Source organism: Pundamilia nyererei, unplaced genomic scaffold, assembly GCF_000239375.1.
Source record: "Pundamilia nyererei isolate P.nyererei 1_Seehausen unplaced genomic scaffold, PunNye1.0 scaffold00011, whole genome shotgun sequence".
Classification (NCBI taxonomy): Eukaryota; Metazoa; Chordata; class Actinopteri; order Cichliformes; family Cichlidae; genus Pundamilia; species Pundamilia nyererei.
In genome coordinates, this window is record NW_005187412.1 from 4,802,989 (window position 1) to 4,824,401 (window position 21,413).

The following is a 21,413-nucleotide window of genomic DNA, read 5'->3' on the forward strand; positions in this document are numbered from 1 at the left end:
GCTTACGGCATGAGTGGAACTGCGAGTGAAATGTATTCCTCTACGACTAAATGAATTTGAGGACGCTTACGAAAAAGCGCCCATTGTTCCCTGAAACGCTCCAGAGAAAGGAATTTCATTATGTTTAAGGATTTACTTTCAGCTGCCTCGCAAGTTAAGGAAAAAGTCAGACATTAACAGCCCAAAACCTGACCCGCTTTCAACTGTCTGCTCATTTTTCTTTTATTATCTTCCCCGAAAAACTGAATATGCTTTTCTGCGAATTATCTATAGGACTGTACTGTAAAGGTACAAAACATTTAGTTTCCTCCCATGCATCCTGTATCAACATAAGTAAGCTGAATAATGATTTTACCTTGAACCAGACTGCTGGTACTTTTATTTAGTTTTTTTTTTAGCCATATGAATTAATGTGTTTGAGGCCATCACACATAATAACATGGTAATGTGTCCGAGGCATAAACAAAGAAGTGGGTCAAGTTAAGCAAGAAGAGATCACATTCTTTAAGAGAGGCTCTACTAATGGGAGAAATGTTCATTCACTGACCCGTTTGTGTCCTCATGTCCTCTTTAACTATTCATTTATTTGATCTTTTTCTTAATCTAAATTTAGATTGTGGACAAGAGGCAGAAACTCAAGTCAAGACGAATGTTATTCATATCAGAGACAGCACAGGGGCTCACTGGTTAGTGATTTTGGTTCCCTGTGTTCGGGTTTCTGGTCCTTTCTCTATGGTATTTACGTGTCTGATGTTTTCACATTTTCTCTGAGCATTTGTTTTCACGCACGACCACAAAAAGCATTCTCGCCTATTTATGGCCCCAGAAACTTTCGCGAATGAGATTCTAAATATGAAGAGTTTCATTTCCTGGTTAAATAAACATTACACAAAAATACCCTGGGGGGGGGGGGTCCCCATCCTTGGATTCTTGATTCAGATATGCAAAAAAATAACATTTAACAGGGAAAGACTGATAAAAACAAAACTCAGAAAGAGCAGCAGACGGTGGCAATATAGTGGAAAATATGAGCAGCATATCAAGGAGGACGCCAAGCTGCTTCCAAACTGAACAATTATGCAAACATGACTTGAGTTACAGCACCTCCTCTACACTTTGAAGACCTGGAAAGCGAGCACAGATAATGTTTCTCTTCATGTGTGATGTGTGAAGTGGAGCTCTCCTTCACCATGTACTCTAGTGGCATCACTGCTGTGTTCATTCCTACTTAAAGCAAGACAGGGTGGCTTGGTGCCATGCTTTAATCCTATAACTCAGTTCTCCTCTTCTATACTCGGCAGGAGGACAGAATACAAAAGTGCACAAAATGTAAGCACGCAAATAAAGACGGCCAGCAGGGCCAAACCTTATTAATGCTTTGGCTAACGGCTAAAACTGCGTTTTAGTCACACGACAGGCAGAAATGTGCGTTTGCATTCTTTTTGGCAGCTTTGTAAAGCCGTGTGTATCTGTGGACCTCTTTGATAAATCTCAATCACTGTGAAGCTGCATGCATGTGCACAAGACTGATTTCCATCCCAATCTGTAGTCACGAATGGATGTAGACAGTCCCTTAATTAATCATTTGCATACAAACATGTTGTTTGTCCCACAAGTTATTAGACTCGCCCATGAAAACAGCAGCAAAGAAGAAACACAATTTCATGGAATGTGATTTTTTTAACTGATCATTGGACAAGTGGAGAAAAAGAAAGGTGGTTTTCCGGGATGATAAAAAAAAAATAGAACAAAAACCACCAAAGACTAAAAAAAGGGACTGAGGTTATTAACTGTGTAAGCTCAGAGCAAAGGACTCTGGCAGATGTACAAAAGAAATGGTCACAGTAGGAAGAGAGGCAAGCAAGGTCATCAGACCAGTGAATGATTAGTATGCACAGCTGCAGCTATTTACACCCCTAACAATTAGCATTAAAAATGTATTACTAATAACATTATAACCAATAAAGAAATTGGCCACTTTGTTTCTGTTTTTACTTCATTCTTTGTCTAATTCACCACGTCAGGCTTAATCTCTAAAAAGGTTTAGATGGTGTGAATCATGCATTAAATGCACACAATCTAATTACACATTCTTCCTTTATGAATGCCATTTCACGTGTGGGAAAAAGCATACGCATGGTTTTTGTGCATACTCATCATTTATTCATCCAGGCCCTTGGGCTCTGTGTCTGAGACGATAAACAGTGCACACTGGATGAACCCCCGCGAGACCCTGCGTCACTGTTATTGATATACTTTCCTCTCCTGCGAGTGTGCGAGGGTCCTCTAGTGTCCGGATGATGCAAATTTTATCACCGGGGGTGGGGGGGTGTATGCCCTAAAAATAAGCTGCAAAGGCACCAACTGCGCACGCATCCTTCAAGTGGAATTATAATTATTAGAGTACAAACAACAAAACGTCCACGCTATCCACAGCTGCCCACGTGCATGTCCAACAGAGTATAATCCAGGCATTGGGCGACACTGAGCCTGGACATGTGCTCATGCGATAAAAGAACAAGCTTAGGCCCATGCACCTGCATGTTAAAGAGAGACAGCTGTTTTCTAGAATAAACAACGTAAGTCTTTGGAAAGCCGGCTGTGATGGTCATGAGAAGATGTTTGAAGTTTTTTTAATGAGTGTGGAGTTTTACGCTTAGTTTGGCCTTAAATGTTACAAAAGGCCCGCTTTTTTTTGTTCTCTTGCATCAAATCCCTTCTTAATTGCTCGCGAGTCTCTGAATACACAAAATTCTTATTTGGCAGTTGTTATTTTCCTTAATCAGTCAAAAGGAAACAGTATCAACAAGGTTGACAGCTACAGGGAGAAGGAGTTGCAGTTAATTTCAAATCAGTTCTACTTTTCTTGTTATGGGCTTGTCTGTTATTTTAGCCTCCTTTCTCTGTTGTCCTCACTCAGCCCTCTCACTCTCCTCTTTTCTCTCCTGCTTGTCTCTAATCTTACCCAAGCTGTGCCTGGGAATTATTTGAATAATCCCCTAATTTACAGCATCTGCTGTTCTTTAATAGGGCTCTCTTTAATTAGGGTCTACTTGCAGTAGTGAGCATGGAGATTTGGGGCTAAGGTCTAGAGTGGGAGTGCAAGGGGGGTGTTGTGGGTGGAGCAGAGGCAGGAGAAATGTGGACGAAACATGGAAAAAATGGACAGTATTTAGTTTTGGGAAACACCTTTTTTGATACAAAAATACTAACTGGCATTTTTTACAGACTCGGCTAAAGAAATGGGACTAATTGGAATTTTTGTCCCAGGCTAATTGTAACAAAGTGACAAAAGATTTAATTTAAAATTAGTTCTTCACTAAGTTTTCGGTCACGTGTAGACAAAGATGGGTTCATCCTTTCAGTTAGTTCCCTTGTTTATACCTGAAGGATTCATAGGTCACTAGTAAGTGGCTTAACAAAGTAACAAAACATTCTTCTGAAAGGTTTTGTTACTTTGTTACATTTGGTGCTTCTGAAAAAGCAGCCAATGTCAAGGAACTGTTACATGAGTTGACTTGAAAAGAAAAAAAGACAAGAAAGTCTGACTTCTTGGAAGCAATATTTTGCATTGTACTGTAATTCATTAATTGACAAATTTTTTTTAAGGTCTTCATCTCCAGGTAATACAGTACAGTGCTGTGAGAAATTACTGTATCTTTCAATTCATTGTCACCAGACTGGCTTTAATTCCCTCAAACTTTAGCTGTCTAACTGTGAAAATGATTTTATTCATCACTTTTTCTGGTCATCATATTTTGTCATCGTTCTTGTCATGATTTATATTGTCTCATTCTCCTGAGGGATAACTCTTGTAGGACTGCTGCTCTCTCTACCTCCGACAGGGACCCCTAATAGCAGCCATCAATCTTAATATGTTTAACACTATTGATCAGCACAACAAACTGCACACAATCACACCACCGGAAAGCCAAACAAGCCTGCAACACAATCAGAGAAGACCATTATAATCTTATTAAAACTGTTGTGTAATGTGAGAGGGGTAGAGTTCACATGTTTAGCTGTTAGAAAAGCAAAGAAAAGGTTGGTAATTCCCTCTAAGAAAAATTACACTCAAAATTGAAGTGGACACAATGCTTAGTTTGTATAAATTTTAGCTAATCTCTGTGTTTTTTTTAATGCCATCTGTGCACAAAGGCCTCATACCTTGGTGTTTGATTCAATTACAAGACTATGACTCATTCGCCGTCTATATGGAGCAGAGTCACACTGCACACTGTGTTAGCGGTGTGGTCCTGGAAATGTAGTGTCAGTCTGTTGAGTGGTTTACCAACTGCTGTGTTTCAAGCTGAGATTTGAAGGGATTTAATTTTGTTTTCATTTTAGTCGTCCGCTGATATTTATTAACCATAAAAATCAGATTTGTAGGTGATATCACAAAAAAATTAAAAAGGTAAACAGGGCCTTTTTCTTCTCAAAATGGAGAGTGAAGCTGACAGAAAAAAAATAAGAGGATCGTACACATGCAAATTGCCTTATAAATCTTATTACCCATCTAGTATATTGGTTGGAGTACTTGTCATATAAATGATCAATCAGTTTGGATTCTCAGCTTCACATTCATGTGAACATCTGGTACTTCTGGGCTCAGGTGGCAGGTGTTGCACCTCAGCTCATGCTTTTGCTCCTGCAGGTTCTGATGCTCATGTGTCGGCGTGAAGCATTAATGGAGGGAAATAAGTGTGTGTGTGTGTGTGTGTGTGTGTGTGTGTGTGTGTGTGTGTGTGTGTGTGTGTCAGAGGCAGATAGACAAGACCAGGTGTAGCCCTACGTATCGTAGGTGATAAGCATCACACACCACAAACCAAAGCCTGATAGCGGGACTGGTGAAAAAGAGGTGGGGGGGCTAGTGGGGCAGGGAGCTAATAAAATATCACATCTGCATTAAAATGCCAAGTCCAGGGTCCCAGCACACGGCCTGCTTTTTCAGGGATACCTATTTAAAGGCCGTGGAAGCACGGACTCTGCACGCCATTATAGCGGCGTACATGTACACCATCTCCATTATTTATGGGTCTCATCTCTGGTTTACTGAGTTGGGGGTGGGGTGGGCACTGCAGTCATCACTGCCGCTTCGAACAACATGTGCTTAATGATGTCACAGACTTGAGAGGACCCGAGGGGGTGGGGAGAGAGGTGCGATGAAGAGCTGGGAACGGTTAAAATGTGGAGTGGGGCGGGAGGGTGGCCGCAGGCAAATGGAAGGAAGGGCAATGACATTACAACATAGGGGTTCACCGGAGAAGCTTTTTCACGACAGCTGCTGTTTTGAACAGTACTGCAGGATATCTGCCCCTCTGCTAGCATCATTAGCGCTGTCATATCACTGAACACCCACATGTGACCACAGGTGCTTGGAAATCATGAAAATTTCTCATCTGGCTGCCTGATTTAGTTGTTGCAGTTGGAGATGCCAAAAAATAGGGCAGTTTTTAGTAATGGTGTTAATTAATATCTGTGGAGTATTTGTGTGAGTGTTTCACAGAGCGATAAAGAAATGGATCATTACTTGGGGCTATTAGCCAAAACTTCACCAGTAGGGTCATTTCAGTAATCACCGTTTAATCTACGTTTCTTCATTAGATAGATACAAGCTGCTCACATGACAGAGCTAAAAATCTGCTATCGAAACGTTGAAGCCATTGTACTTGGTTTTCTCATTTAGCATCATCATCATCGGCCCTCAAGTCTGATAGTCAGCGATGGTATATTTTCACTTACTTTCATATTTCATCCTTTGTGCGTCTTTGTGGGAAAGCGGGGGTGACATTTTTTCCTTTCAAAGAGATTTTCATGTTAATTTCGGCCCGATTCCGATTTATTGTTATGCGACTTCATGGTAAATTGTGCAACACGCAGCAGGACAGTGCCAGTCACTTTTGACAAGATCTGATTTACAGCTTAGCTCCTTGTTTCACATTTCCTCTCTGTGACCTTCCCTCATATTACTCCCTCAATCATTCTTTTGTGGTTGTCACCGAGAAACTGTCAAACATATGTTCGAGGAGTGATCTCCTCACTGTGCGCCTGTGTATGGATTTCCATTTAGTATGCACCCCAACCATTCTTTCCCCTATTGCAGTAATTAGACCTGCTCCATTTAAGCCGGCGGCGTCACGCTGGTAGTGGACAGTCTTTAATCATGTGAGAGTGTCTGTCAACACTTAGCAGAGCAGGAGATAGACAAACAATGGCAGAACAGGTCTTGTTGGAGGTGTGTGTTTGGATGAGTAAAATGAATTGTTGTTGTCTACTGCTTTTATTGTGCTTTGAGCACAAGGAGGAGGTTTGATAGGGTTGTGTGTTTGGATGTCTTCGTATGCGTTTGCTATAGCTTTGCTAAATCACGTTGATCTGCTTCTGCAGCATACACCATAAAAGTCAACTAAAGTGCAGATTATAAATGGCTGTTTTTTCTTTAGAGTTAATCAAATTCTCTGCCGCATGCATTCATTTGTGGGTGTGACCCCGCTGTGATTTTTGAAATTGTGTCTGATTTTGTGAGGGTTCAATAATAGGAGGACTGTGGGCCTCTTAGAGAGACTATGTTTTATGCATGAGGGCAAAGGGTGGGGCCCGTTAGGGGGTTGTGTCAGTGGACACACACAACAGCCAGATCAGCAGACACCCTGACTACTTGGCAGAGATGCACAAGAAAGACTTCTATAGACACTGGTCCTCCTTTGTCCTGCAGCATTCAAGTGCCTCAGTGTTCCCAGTACACACGGACAGTGCACACAGCTGTGTGCGTGCATGCCTGTATCTTAATTTGAGACTTTATTCCAGGACAGCGCTCGTCTTGCATCATATCGGTCACCTTGACCTTCTTGTTTTCCACACATTGTTTTTCTGAAGGATTTCTAGCCATTTCACCTAAGCGTCCTTCATCAGCAGTGGCAGCACCTTCAGGGCTTTAATTCAGTGCCTTCTGCCAGTCTTTCTGCCCCAGGCTCAGTATGACAGCAGGCCAGGGCAGAACGTATTGTTGATTGCTTTTGTCTAGAAATGAAGTGCAAGCCCATAAAAGTGTTTCTATGGGGCCACTTGAAATATACAATAATAACTTCTGACAACTTTACAGTGGGTTTTCATCATTTTATAAACTGAAGTGTTCCCAAGCTTGCAGTTTACTGTGTCAGAAGGAAGAATTGAAAAAAAAGAGCTGAAATGGACCATAATGGTGATTTGGTGATAAAATACTTCCGATGCTCTCGGTGACTTTAAAGCCACGTATGCTTCAGAGTGATGTTACATTTATTAGGTAGGGCATTGTGAGGGCCGTGTGGCCCTTTGAGACTGACGAACAAACTGAATTACCCCAGTAAAAATGGACCGCTGCTTTTGTGAGGCCTTATCATTTCTTAAGAGAAATGATTTCACATGGTATCTTCAGAGAAATATGCTACAGCTTCATAAGTCATGGCTTATGAAGAGCGAACTACTGGAAGAAAAGTAGATTACCATGGTTTAATTTTCATTAGAGCGCCATGCATCTATTCCAAGATCTAAGGTCAAGTCGTGTTTGAGAATGCCACGCTTCTCATTAAGCTCTGAAATGTAATAATCACAGTGTTGCAGCCGCTGGTATAAAGTAGTGCTTCTCTAAATGAAGTATCCACTCTCTCTCTGTGCTCTCATCCTTCAGCATCAGTGGTTAAGGTTTGTTTTCTTCATTTCTATATGCTTATTTTAAACTATACATATTTCTTTTCTGGTTCTGCACAACAGGAAAACCTTGACAACATTCAAAGTGTACACAGTCCGTAGTTCAGTACAACAAAGTTAATGCTACACCAGCCCAAGAAGTCAGAGAAAGAACTACCAGACAGCAACCAAGCATAAATACGCTTATTATGTATTGCTGCCTGCAACATAAAGGTCCTGCAAGTAATAATTTAATGCAGGCTACATGTTGGAAGGGGATGGGTGGGGGGGTCATATGAAATAATAAGGGGTCTGTTCCCGTTGTTATGCTAACAGTTTTCGGAGAAACCCCTCTTCCTCCAAGTTAATTATGGTTGACATTTAAATGCACTTCTGTTGAAGAAGGTGGGAGAATTGTGGAAGAAGAGGGCCTCTCTCTAATTGAGTTTGTTGCTGGCTCCACCTTCGATGCCGCCTTTGTTCTGCAGGGAGTGGATATGTGAACGGCAGCTGAATGAGGCTCTCTGTGGGGATATTGATACTAGCTTGGCTATATGGTGCTGGCCTTATCTATGTTGTCTTTATTTGCGTTAGCATGCATTTTGGAAACATATGTTTCTTACCTGCATACAAAATGTTTCATCAGCTGCATATGAAGGACAGGCACAGTGGCAGCAGAAAAATGTATCACATCCTCTCAAGCAGGTTGCATGCTCTCACAGAAATAGCTATGCTTTTACTTCTTGAATGTGTTTCATTGTGTTGTTATTTGTAGGATTGTTTTCTTTTACAAAAGCTTCCTTTTACACATTTGTAGTGATGTCAGAAATGTTCTGCTTGTCTCTGAATTGGCTTATGTGAAATAGTAAGGTTAGCAGGTAGGTTAAAGCTCTCAACAATAAAGTGCATTTAGTGAATCAGTGCCATTTTGTGCAAAAACCCAAGTATCTCTGTCAACAGTTGAAGTGTGGATTTTCCATGAAATTGTAATACTTGCTCTTTATTTGTGAAAAAGCAACACACTAAAAATAAATATAAATACTAAAATAAATTTCCCTTGCAGAAAATGTGCCAGTTGCTCCAAGCATGTTGCAGCACTCCTTTGGTAGATATTCTGTCTCTTTATGTAGTCCAAGATTGGTTCTCTGATGTTGGGATCTGTGGGGGCCACGCCATCTGTTGCAGCGCTGCTTATTTTTTCTGTAAGCAACTGAGCTTATTGCTCTGTAGCTGTTTTGTGAAGCTATGACCTAATATTTCAACTGCTCCTCTTTCTATCTCACAGCCATGGCAGATTTCCACGTCCAACCCGAGTCGGTGCACGCTGAGGAGTCCGGCGTGGCCAGATTCCAGTGCCAGATTCACGGCCTGCCAGAGCCGGTCATCAGCTGGGAAAAAGACAGCCGTCCAGTGGACACCAGTAATGAGAGGTTAGATCAAAATACCACTTGGGCTTCTTGTTTTAAGAAACTGCAGCACTTTGGTTAAAGGTGCCAAGTCTCGTGATTTTTTTCTGTCTTTTAGGTACACTCTCCTGCCCACAGGCGTTCTCCAGATCACAGGAGTGCGTGAGGAGGACAGTGGAAGGTTCTGCTGTGTGGCTCATAACAGTGCAGGAGTGAAACACAGTGCTGAGGCACTCCTAACAGTTTCCGGTTGGTATCTATAGTTGAGCACGCATCTGAGTAAACCTCTGGTTTTTTGTTTGTGTGTTGTCATTTGAGGAAAGCCTACATGTCCTCACTGTAAATTGACTTTGGTTTAAATGAGCTTTCTTTATTCGGATCTTTAGTTTTCTGTATCACTGATCAAATACAGTCACTTAATACGCCTCTGCTTATCTGTATAGCACATTTCCTAGACTTTTCCAAACCTATTGTCCTGCTGCCAGATCTAAGAGATACAGCATATTGAGCTAATGCACTTGGAGAAATCCAATTAAAAGAAGCTATCCATCATGCTCATTCCAATCTTGAATTCTCGTCTCCCTTTTCCCTTCAGGCTCTCAGTCATCTGTTTACAAAGAACCTGTCATCGTGGTCGGTCCAGAAAACCTAACCCTCACTGTTCACCAAACGGCTATTTTGGAGTGTGTTGCCACTGGATACCCTCGGCCCATTGTGTCATGGAGCAGACTAGGTGAGAAAAAAGTCCTGATCAGATCAGACCTGGTGTTCTTGTTTGTGTGTTTGAGAGATTAGGTGGCATCTGTGTGTTCTGTCTTTCACTGTGAAGTATACAGAGCCAGACTGATATATCAGTCGATACTGGTTATTCACTGATATGTTGGCATCAGCATTTATGGCAGCTGATAAATCGAAACTTAAAAAGTTTAACAGCATGTGCAAACAAGCTGATGCTTGCATAGTTTTTCATACTATATCAGATATTCATGTCAGATTTTTAAATCACCAAATATCGGTATCAGTATCGGTCAGTAAAATTCCTATATTGGTCATACTCTACTAGAATATATTTGTTACAGCACAGATCTATTGTGTACACATGAGGCAGTGGGATTGAAGATTAAGTCTTAGGGCTAAACAGGATGTTCGACTCTGTTGCTTCGTGTCCTCACGATGCTAAAACCTCCTTGGAAGCAGCGGAGAGCCTCTGAGTAATTGCTGCACAGACAGCTCTCTTCATGCGGATTTTTCCTTTTCTTGACTACCACTCAGATTCTGTCGTGAACAATTTTTCAATCTCCTATCTGTTTACTTTACTTCTCATTCAATCTGATTTTCTGTTCCAAATGTAAATCACAGCCCCTCCCCAGCATCTGGGTGTAATCAGATTGCCAGTATTGCCTTACACAGTGTTACCAGAATGAAATGCTAACACGATGGGATTTGTATGTATTAGATTACAGCAGGGAGGCTAGGATAAGCCGCATAATGAATCTTATAGTTTCACATCAGTCACTCCTTAATGCCAGAGTTGGTTTGCTGCTATTCATTGAACAGCGGCACCACGGCCTCCTAGGTTGTGCTCTTTTTTTTTCTGACACTAAGTTAATTAGTCTCTGACAGGGAGAAAGTGATGGCAAAGCCAGAGAGAGAGAGGAATATAACAGGAAAATGCAAGAAAAGAACAAGACTGCTTCTGTTAGGACAACGTCCCAGTGCGATAATGAAAAAAATGCGGAAGAAGAAGAAGACGAACACGTGTCACACAAGTTGGAGACATTTATTAGATCTCAATGACTTGTCGTGATTAATTGCATTAATTACATGTATTGTCTTCATTAGGCATCGCCACATAATTGCACATTTACTAATTGAAGCTGCGGCATTTATCACACGAGCCGTGTGTGTGTTGGCTGGTTTGAAGATTCAAACGAACTCAAAGGATTTTTTTCATCACTTCTGATGAATTGAATGGTGAGCTTGAGATGTGATGAGGTTTGGTCTGTGTGTTTGCTGTGATGATTTCCTTTTGCAGTTTAGGGCTGGTGATCATATCTGATTTAAAAGCAAAACCCGGTGTGCAAAATCTCTGTGTTGTTACAGGGCTTGTCCCTTTCTCCTCCTGGGTTCCTTTTCTCTCTGTCATCATGTTTGGTGTCAGTGTAGTTGTCTTTTGGTCGTTTCCTGTTGTACTCCAGTAACTGGGTGTATCCTGCGTCATGATCTGGGTCACTTTCTGTTTGTTGTATTCACCTGCATTTATTAATTTCATCTTGTCACCCTTTTGTAGCATTATCTGTTTGTGCAGCCTTCTTCCTTGGCTCTATGTATGTTTTGCTTTCTGTTTTACCTGCACTTCTTTGGAGTTTTAGGTTTTGGACCTGTTGTATCACCCAGAATAAAGGCTTGCTTTGATTTCATTGTTTTACATTTCATGACAGTATGTGTCATCACTACAGTTTGGCTGAAGAAACCAAAATAACAGTTGCAAGACAAAGGTGCTCATAATGCCTACACACTTGCACTAGCTACACAGTAATAACATGTTTTTGCCACATTGATAAGGCAGTGTATATAAAATTTAAAATATTATAAGATTTCATGTACTCTTGATGAATTAAGACATTCATCAACTCGTTGTGTAGACACACTAGTGAGATATTCATGTCACATATGGCTGTAATGTAAAATACACACCATTATATAATCTAAGTATCTTTGATACAAGCACATTTGTATGTGCAGTAATGGGCTATATTATCATGCACAATATACACACAAAATCATGAGTCTGGTAATCATTTTTGTCATCATATAATTTGATTAGGCCAACATATGCCACAGTGTATTGGTTTGGAGTATGCCATTATGTTTTCAAAGTACGCTTTTACAGTTTTTTAGTCTTTTTTTTCCACTTAGATAAGTGGTGATCATACTGTTATCGTCAGCAACAGTTTTACCACCACAGAGGACTCTGAGATCTGTAGTCCCATAGACCATCATCTCTCGTTTGTCTTGCAACCAGCAGTATGTGATAGAAGGCTGTTCTGATGGCAGTTTCAGTATTCCACAAAACTCTTGGTCATGTGGGTCACGACAGTAAACTTAAACGTTTGCGATGGGCATTCAACATCATATATCTTAGTCCTTAAAAATGAAACTAACAATATGTTTTCACAGTCTTTTGCTAATAAAACCTTAAAAAAATAATTTGTTGATAATCCTGATTAGCAAATTCATTTTTAGGCTTAGTGGCATTATTTTGAAATTCACTTGCTAATGTGCAAGTGAATTTCAGTCAAACTCATTATCCAAAGTAACCTTTCTGTTGAAAAGTGACTTGCTTTAAGTTTGAAGATAAGGGACAAACCCAAAAGTATTCACTGACTATTGACCACATAGTTAGCATTTCTGACTGGAGCTCCTTTGTCCGCTGTGGTACCTGTCTCCCTTCCCTCCATTCCTGGCCTTTCAGTGTATCATATCTGGAACGTACAGGCTTACAGGCTGCAGATGGAACTCACAGATGGGATTAAAATGCCCCTTTGGCCCCATAGCTAACATCATAGGCAGACTGAAGCCATTGTTGGAGTTGACACTGCAGATAAGGGAGCACAGGAAAGTGTGTGAGCTTATCATGTAATTACAGCAAAAGCAGAGAGGAGGCTGCTATGGATTGTGTAAGTAGATATAAGATTAGAAGTTACAGTTAGAATTTCTGGTCCCAGACTGGCAGCTGAAACATTTCCAGTGCCAAGAAGCAAACCAGCTTAAAAGAAAATGTACTCTGAGGATTTTTCAGACAAATTCCTGAAAAAGGTGAATGTCTCAACTGGAGCATAAAAGTTTTAATTAGCTGAACATCCGTTAGGGAGAAGCAGAAAAGCAGCATTGATTTACTGTAAAGCACCCAAAAGCCAGATGATTCTCACTGGAAGCTATCACAAAGTCCCAATTAAGTTTTAAAAAATTGCAGCGTGTACATGACTCAAACACAAACTCGCTGACCTTTCTTGGTGTATGGGGTGCTGGCAGCTTTATCACATTATAGTCCTGAGGAACACACGCTGTGAGCGCTGCATCCTTGGGGGGACAGAAATAGCGCTGCTTCTGTCAGCTCGTGGCCGTAAACTTGCATGATGTTAATTAGATGTCTTGCTAGTGATTTACACCCACTCTGATCTTTACTATAGTTCAGTTGACCCCCATCTAACATAAACACCCACTGTGCCCATATACCTGGTTCTTTTTATGCTGACCTCCATAGATTCTTACTCATCCTTCTCAACTGTTTTCTTTTTCTCTCTCCCTGATTAGATGGCCGTCCCATCGGGGTGGAGGGAATCCAGGTGCTCGGCACAGGAAACCTGATGATCTCAGATGTTGGTGTGGAGCACTCCGGGGTCTACGTATGTGCCGCTAACAAACCAGGGACCCGTGTGCGCAGGACTGCTCAAGGACGTCTGGTGGTCCAAGGTGAGCTCTGGATAAAAGCAATGACATTTTCTTTTCAGTTGGGTGAAACTAAAAGCACCTGCGAAACATCCTGGGGAACGTGACGAGGTACAGCTCAGCACTATGTGGGTGGATCAGGCAACATGATTACTGTACCATGACTGAAAGCACCTCAGTTTTGCTGCATTGATAAACAAGTGCTTTGCTCCTGTGCCACCAGAGTGTTTTATGTAGGTGGTCTTTAGTTTAAAACCCTCATTCTGATCTAGTGGTTGGTGCAGATTTTTCAGGGAGAAGGTTTTGAATGATTTTCCCCCAAAGCAAAGCAAAGCAAAGCAAAGCAAAGCATACCAAAACATTTCAGGCTGATTTTTATTTTGCTACCTTCCAAGCAGTAATTATCGGCTATTTCTGGTATACCAAGCATACTTTTACACCTTTTTGTGCCACCAGCAAGATACAAGACCACTAAAATGTCTCTGCATGTTGCTCAGAGCTAGAGTCTGTATGGTAGGCATTTCAAACATTTCACAAAGAGTTCCGACTCTCAGCTTTTGCAATTTCAGTAATAGTTTCAGGTTTCAAATCCTCAACACTCTGTTAGGAAGAGATAAAAAAAATAAATAACTGCAGAGGTTTATTTGAATCATCATTTCTTTAATATTGGAGAACAAAAACACAGAGCAAAATAGATTTGCAGCATCACACCGAGAAGCAGACAGTCCTGCAACATCGGCTTTTGTGGTCTCTGAAATACACTTTAGGGACCAGGCGCAGTTTTTACCAACCCTGGGAAGTCATCATGTACAGTATATTGCATTTGTGGAGGCACATGTGATTAAATATTTTATGGCAAATAGGTTTTTTTTTAGATAGAATGAACAAAGATTGTTTTGTATTTGGAGGCACTGAGCACAGAGATACTTGATGATTAGAGATGGGACTCTGGAGAGTCAGGGGACGGGTACCGTGAAGCAGGATTTGGGGTTTAGCGAGGTTAAGAGGCTATGTTGGAGATTACAGATCAAGTTGTATCAAAGCATAGCCTACTAACTAATCAGTTCTGTGACACCATTCCTAGAAGATCCTATAGACCATGCGTGCATATTTTCAGAGGAGCTCTAGTTTTTTTTTTTTTTTAGAAACTCTTTAAACCCCTTTTCATTTTTCCTGACAAGCATCGTTAAGAGATACAGATTCACAGCCTTTCTGCTTGCTTTGCTGCAAGCAGTTTCAGAGCAATTTCATTGTCTTGTAATGTAATGGACTTGCATTTATATAGTACTTCTCTCGTCTTGCTGACCACTGAAAGCACCTTAGACTACAAAGTGCTTGTACTTGTTGGTCTAAGATGTGCAAGTCAGCCTTCACAGCCATTATAATTTGCTAGTCCTGTGAAAAGTATGTACATCAACATCAGCACTGCCCACTTTTAAAGGACATTGCAAACCTGGCTTGATTTGCCCAGTCGAGTTTGCCCTGTTTATTCGATTCAGGTTGGTGAGGTTTAGTGAAGCCACGTTATAAAAATTGTTATACTACAGTCTGAGCTACAAAAATGAGATGCACACTGTGGGCACTTCTGGGAAATTCTATAAATATAACCATCAAATTTAAATTAGAGAATGACATATGGAGATATGATTTGCAGATTTTAGATGCCACACTAGAAGGATAAAAAAAAAACCCAGCAACACGGATTCTTTCTTCTTTGCTTGTTGGTTTTCAAAACGCCTAGAAATTGATTTATTGTGTCTTTGTTTTGGCACTGGTATCCTCAGCTCAAAAGCCGCGCCTTCATGTCTGCAGCTTTTTAAAATTCTTCCGCGGTTCTTCACAGGCTCTGCAACAAGAGACAATGCCTCTGCAGTATTGTGTCTGCGAGCCTTTTCTTCACTCAAATGACACGTATAATCAGGGTTTTTTTTAAATAACAGGCCATTAGCATTCAATTTTACATTTGTTTGTTTTATAACACAGTTGTGTGAGTCTCACAGGAGATAAATATGCAGATTTTCTACAATAAATAAGAAGTAACACCATCATCTGGTGAAAGTGGTAAACCCATAGCACCTCTCTTTTTTTTCTTCTCAATATATAATACAATATACTAGATACTATAAGATACATCCAAATTCAATATATCCTATAATAACATATCTTTGATTTGCCAGTCTTACGTGTAGGTGTTCCTGTAGTTATAGTCATTAGTTTATTTGTACTAGCTGATTACACACTACTGTATGTACAGGTTATGTGAAAACAAGACAAATCAACTCTTAATACATCCTATAAGTCTTTTTAAAGAAAATATACTTTATGTAATGTGGGGAACTTTAATATTAGACAAAAACTTAAAGGTCAATAATCTGTTGCTCTGCCACAGCATGCAGAAGAAATATAGTCCTTTGAAGTTTCATTCTCTGTGTGCTTTCTAACATTTTGATTGAAATGTTGTTGTTCTTTTCATCTATTCTCCACAGAGCTGGAGCCAGTATCATGAAGGTGTTTGATGTTAGTGTTAAGAGACAGGTGCTTTTGACCAAAAGGATATGGCAGGTGTGGGCTGCCCTGTGCATTAATTGCCACCAAGCAGGAAACATCCAGTGTCTGCCTCACTCACATATTGATCAGACGGACCATACTTTGCTCCAGCCTATAGCAGCATCGATCGCAAACAATATTTCATTTCATCTGCTTGTCAAGTCTGCGACGAGCCCCTCACCTGCTAAGGATAAAAAGATGTGGACATTCATGATGTGCCGCTGTCTGTTTTTGGTTTCTGTTATTGATTTAAGGAAACAACAAATGCCTCATTAACTACACATAAACACATGTGTTAGAACTGCTCCGTTATGATGGAATAGTGTGCTTTAATTAGTAATTCTCATTATTCTATAGATAATAAGCTACTATAAGAGGGCTTCAGTGGCTGTCACTGATTAGGAACTTCAATAAGCACAAAGCTAAGAAGACAGTCACAGTTTAAAAAAGCACTTACACAGTAAACAAGCTGGATTTATGTTGGCTCCTTTGGGGTACAAAAAGAGAGAAGAGAGAAACAAAGAATGAAAGAGTAAAACTGTAGCGGCCAAAGAAGCGAAAAACAAGCGTAAGATGGATAGCTGGTGCTCACGGTCTTACCCCACACCCTTACAGGTGCAAATCAATGCCTTCCTGAGCTCCCTCTGACCTTCACCTTCAAGTCAGCCCTCAAAGCACACAGCAAGTGTGCACAAAACAGACAATGAAGCTGGGAAGGACTGAGATGAATGAAAGGACCATCTCACGCTGTCAGCCCCCCTCATTCAAGTGCCTAACGGCCCCTTAGCTTTTCCACTGGGAAGAATGAAAATGCTTACATTGAGAAAGTGTCAGACAACATTTTATTTATTAGTGTTGGAACAAGAAGGAGGGCAGAAGAGCGGGGAAAACAAAATAAACAGGAATTCAACTTGACAACCGAAAGTGTGACAGATCTTTTAAAGTTGACCTGTTTGACTTGTTCCTAGTATATATATTTTTTATTTTTTTGTCAAATAAAGGCACATAGAGTGGTGGATGCCCACGTTATATATGGCCAAACTTTCAAATAAGGCCAGCGTATGTGTAAGACCCTATTTCGAGGGATTTTTTCCCACTCTTGGCTATATGATGTCAGTAGAAGCAGGATGTGGTTAATATGTTTATCTCAAGCGTACAGCTCTGGCCAGCGCAGCGCCTGTTTAAAACCTTCTGTTTGCTAGAGGCAGTCAAACAGAAGACACGGTGAACTGAGGGTCATCAAGGGCCAGTATAGGATAAATAAGGATTATTCAAAAAAGTATATCATGTAAATGTACACTAATAGATGCCAAGAATTAAAAATATGCATAAAAATGAGCATATTAGGTCCATTTTACAGGAACTATGGCTCATGACCGCTTTAAAAAAAGACAAGAAAGTCTAGCTCCATTGGAAGCAAAATATTAAGACGTGACTAAAGACTTTTGCACAATACTGTATTTCTTCATTCATTCCTCTTAGTTTGGACTTTTAATATGTAGCCCTCAATACTCCATATATGTCATAAATGTGCTGTCCCTAAGAGAGCCAGCTAAAATTACTTAACCTATTTAAAACAAGTGCAGCCTTTTTTTATAAACAGTAATCTGTTGCACATTACTCATTACCTTTTTTAATACTTTTTTTTTTAAGTAATCTTATAATCCCATCAAATTATAGGTCCAAAAGTTTCTCTTTAAGAGTCACCTCTCTGATTCAGTCACTTTGATCTCACGGTATTTGTGTTCAAGCTATTTCAGGTTTTCTCAGGTTGCTCATCCTCCCTTGATGATGATGAAGAAAATGACAGGGACAGAAAAAAAAGGTGGAACAGTGTGGTATTTTTTACTAAAGGCATCATGATACGCCTCCAGTAAAGGCATTATATAAACCCGCGTATATATAATACCATCAAATTTTCTCGGCTAATGTTGTCATAAATAAATTAGGCTGTCAGATCACTTACATCTGTTGGGACAATTATAAGCACAGAGGAGATAATTCAAAAGCACCAACGTAGAAAATTATAATCCAGCAGGAATAATTTTAATTACTCTTTAAATTAAAATAGAGCACCTGCCATTTTGAATAATGAATAATGGCTGGAAGCCTGAATCAAGTGATGAGAGCAGATATGATAAAAACTGAACTGCTGTTTTAAGGCAAATTACTCCCAAGTATTGCTCTGGTTGCACAAGTCTTATGGCTTTATCTCGATTTCCTGCTTCCCCCTTTTCCTGCATCTGCATTGATCTGGTGTCTATCATAATCCTGCCAACTGACCCTGAATTATATCTCTACAGCAGTATTTATACCATTCATGCATACACTAGGCTTTCATATTTTCCCTTCCTCATTCTCACCCTTTGGCTTTTTCTTTTTCTGCACCTCTTAATTCTGCCAAAATTGTATTTCTATTTTTCTGGCACCGATCTATCCAGCAACATCTTTTGCTTGACGGATTGAGGTTACTCGATCTGATTCTCAGTCTGCCTTCTCTTACAGCTCCAGCAGAATTCGTTCAGCCTCCACAGTCCATCGCCCGCCCCGTCGGCACCACCGCTATCTTCACCTGTCAAGCACGGGGTGAGCCTGAGCCGCAGCTCACCTGGCTGAAGAACGGGCAGATTCTGGAGCCCGGGGGGCACGTCAAACTCAGAAACAACAACAGGTAAACAAAAAAACAAAAAAATGTTACTTTAATCATATTCAAATTTATTCATATATACATAAATGCTCACAGAGGCACAGAGCTCTGTAGTACGACAGTTTGCTCAGTTTTTGCTCATTCTGTCAGAGGTTTTCTACAAAATGGTCCCTTTTGATACCATAAATTTGTTTAAACAGCTGTTTGTTTCCTCACCTAAAACTTTAGGCAGCCCAACAAAAATGTCAAGTGCATTTCCTCCCATAGAAATTGCCACTTGAACCGTGTACAACAACCTACAGAGGATCTTATTAACTTATTAACTCATATTAACTTATTTATAGCTTTAAAAAACCCGCATATGCTTATGATATTATATTTACATGAAAAACAAAAATGACAACCCAAAAACTCTTCTTAAAAATGATCTGTAACGAATCTGTCACATGTTACAGCGATTTCATTAAGTCATCATCATCTGGGCTGTTACATAACGTGATAACTGCATTTATCACAGATCAGATTTCTTTCTTTCTTTCCAGCCGTCACTTACAAAGCTGCACCCAGCTAACAGGACTAATATGGTTGTCAGTATTAATTGCTATTGCCTTGATCTGATCATTGGCATCATCAAATGCTCATTTTCACCACATTTGTGTTGCTTCTATAACGCAGCAGCTGCTGGAATATGTTCCTGCCAAGGCGTGAGCCTCAATTTATTTTTGCGTCTTTATGTGTGCACTGTAAAGGCTACATTTTACAGCAGAAACTATATATATATATATATATATATATATATATATAGGCCATATAGTATATTTGGCTGTTAACACTTCATGGCCAAGAGTTGGGTTTTTTTTAAAAACCATGCTTGATTTTATGATATTTCTGGAGAAACCCAAAGTTTCCAGCCTGTTTCTTAACACTGCTAGGCATAACTTCAACCTGCGATACTCCAATTATCCTTATATGCTGTTATTATTCATATTATACAAAATATGAAGTCAGTATGCAACAAAAAGAATCAATACTCACACTACATCGCAGTGAGTGATGCGAGCAGACACCTTCATCGCTCACACACACTGCTGCACTCCTACTTGCCTTCCACCAGTCTCTATTTGTCAGCGAGATGGACTGAGGGGCTAACAAAGAAGGAAAGAAGAGTGGGAAGATATAAATGAGAGGCCAGACTTAGATGTGGTGAAAAAGTGAGAAAAATGAATCTCACTTTGTGTTCAATAGAGAAGTGATGAGTTGGCAGGAAGAATAGATGAGACGAGAAAAAGAAAAAGGGTAGCCAGAGCATTACAGTATTTCTACTCTACACCATTACTGCATGACCTGCTGTTACATGAATCTTATGCAAACCATCTGATTGGTTAAGGAGGCAGGCCTCAGCTTGAGATCTCCCATTAGCTAATTACATCACAAACTCAGCTGGTTAAACAGGAATTGCAATCAGCTATTTAGAGAACCGAGCAGCTTGTTGTGCATCTTAAGACTCTGCACTGTCTGTCTGTCTGCAGTGTAATGTTAAACTCTTTCTGTTCAGGGAGTTTGTTTAATGAAAATCAAAAAATTCTCACATTTAGAAAACAACTGAATCATGTTGAAATTTGTGCTTAGAAACTGAAAATTTTCTCTTTGACTGACAGATAACATATATAAACATATGTTGCAAGGCTCAAGCAGTAGTAAATCCAGAATCTATATTATATGTTCCTTGTATAATTTTCCCCTCACAGATGCTGTATATTTGTTCGGTAGTTATATTTTGCTAAAATAATTTGGTGAGTGTAGGAGGGGAAAGTCCTTTATGCTGAAAAAATTATGAATTAGTCAACCTTTTATAATTAAACAAAAAACCTCTGTAAATGACATAGCCTGTATTGAAAAGATGGGTGTAGTCGTCTGCAGAGTGAAGCCAGTGCCTCAAGTCTGCATTCTTTATAGTGGCCAGCAGGGGGCAACTTAAATAAGATGGTAAAGAAAATTGTGAGACACATGTTTGACTTCTCCCTTGATTTACATCCTCTGTAAAGTCTTTCCTGGTGAGTTTATGGTCTTGATCACTTGGTTTAACTCCTACCTAGTAAAACACATTCAGGTCACAAAATCCTTCATCCTGTTAAAAGGGAGTTTTTCTTTCCCACCATCACAAAGTCCTTGATCATTGGGGCTCGTCTGATTGTCAGGGTTTTCTCCCCAAATACTAGCGACAACAGTCGCCTCAAGGTGCTATACGGTAAAGGTGAAGCTTTACCTTAAAGCACCTTGAGGCGACTGTTGTTGTGAATTGGTGCTATATAAATAAACATGGACAGAACTGAATTGAAGGTTATGTCTACATTTAAGATTAATCATGCATTAATTGCCAAGATTTGATGATGTGGAGAAAAATTCTGAACACTTTTAGATTCATTAGTCAATCTCTGGATATTAAAAAGAACATTTTTTAGTCATAATTACATAAGATTACTCATCTACTGCACTCATTATATCTCATGTGTATACATTTGAGGGCAAAAGGGTAAAAACACATGTGACTTTCCCACTGAGGTATAAACATCTTGCAGATTTTAGCTGTATATTAAATTCACTCAGCTGGCAATTCACAGTGGGGTGAGTTTTACCGAGAGCCTGAAAGACCATGTAGTGCAGGGGTGTCAAACTCAAATACACAGTGGGCCAAA

General features: G+C 40.1%; 1 protein-coding gene across 1 annotated transcript in view; it reads left to right on the plus strand.

Annotated features, from left to right (window-relative positions):
- The window catches only part of igdcc3 (immunoglobulin superfamily, DCC subclass, member 3), a 57,870-nt gene that overhangs the window by 21,500 nt on the left and 14,957 nt on the right, over nucleotides 1–21,413 (plus strand). The window contains exons 3-7 of the mRNA XM_005724275.1: nucleotides 8,951–9,095; nucleotides 9,190–9,320; nucleotides 9,667–9,804; nucleotides 13,389–13,547; nucleotides 18,576–18,741. Coding sequence (XP_005724332.1) covers nucleotides 8,951–9,095; nucleotides 9,190–9,320; nucleotides 9,667–9,804; nucleotides 13,389–13,547; nucleotides 18,576–18,741 — 739 coding nt within the window. The remainder of the gene's footprint in view (nucleotides 1–8,950; nucleotides 9,096–9,189; nucleotides 9,321–9,666; nucleotides 9,805–13,388; nucleotides 13,548–18,575; nucleotides 18,742–21,413) is intronic.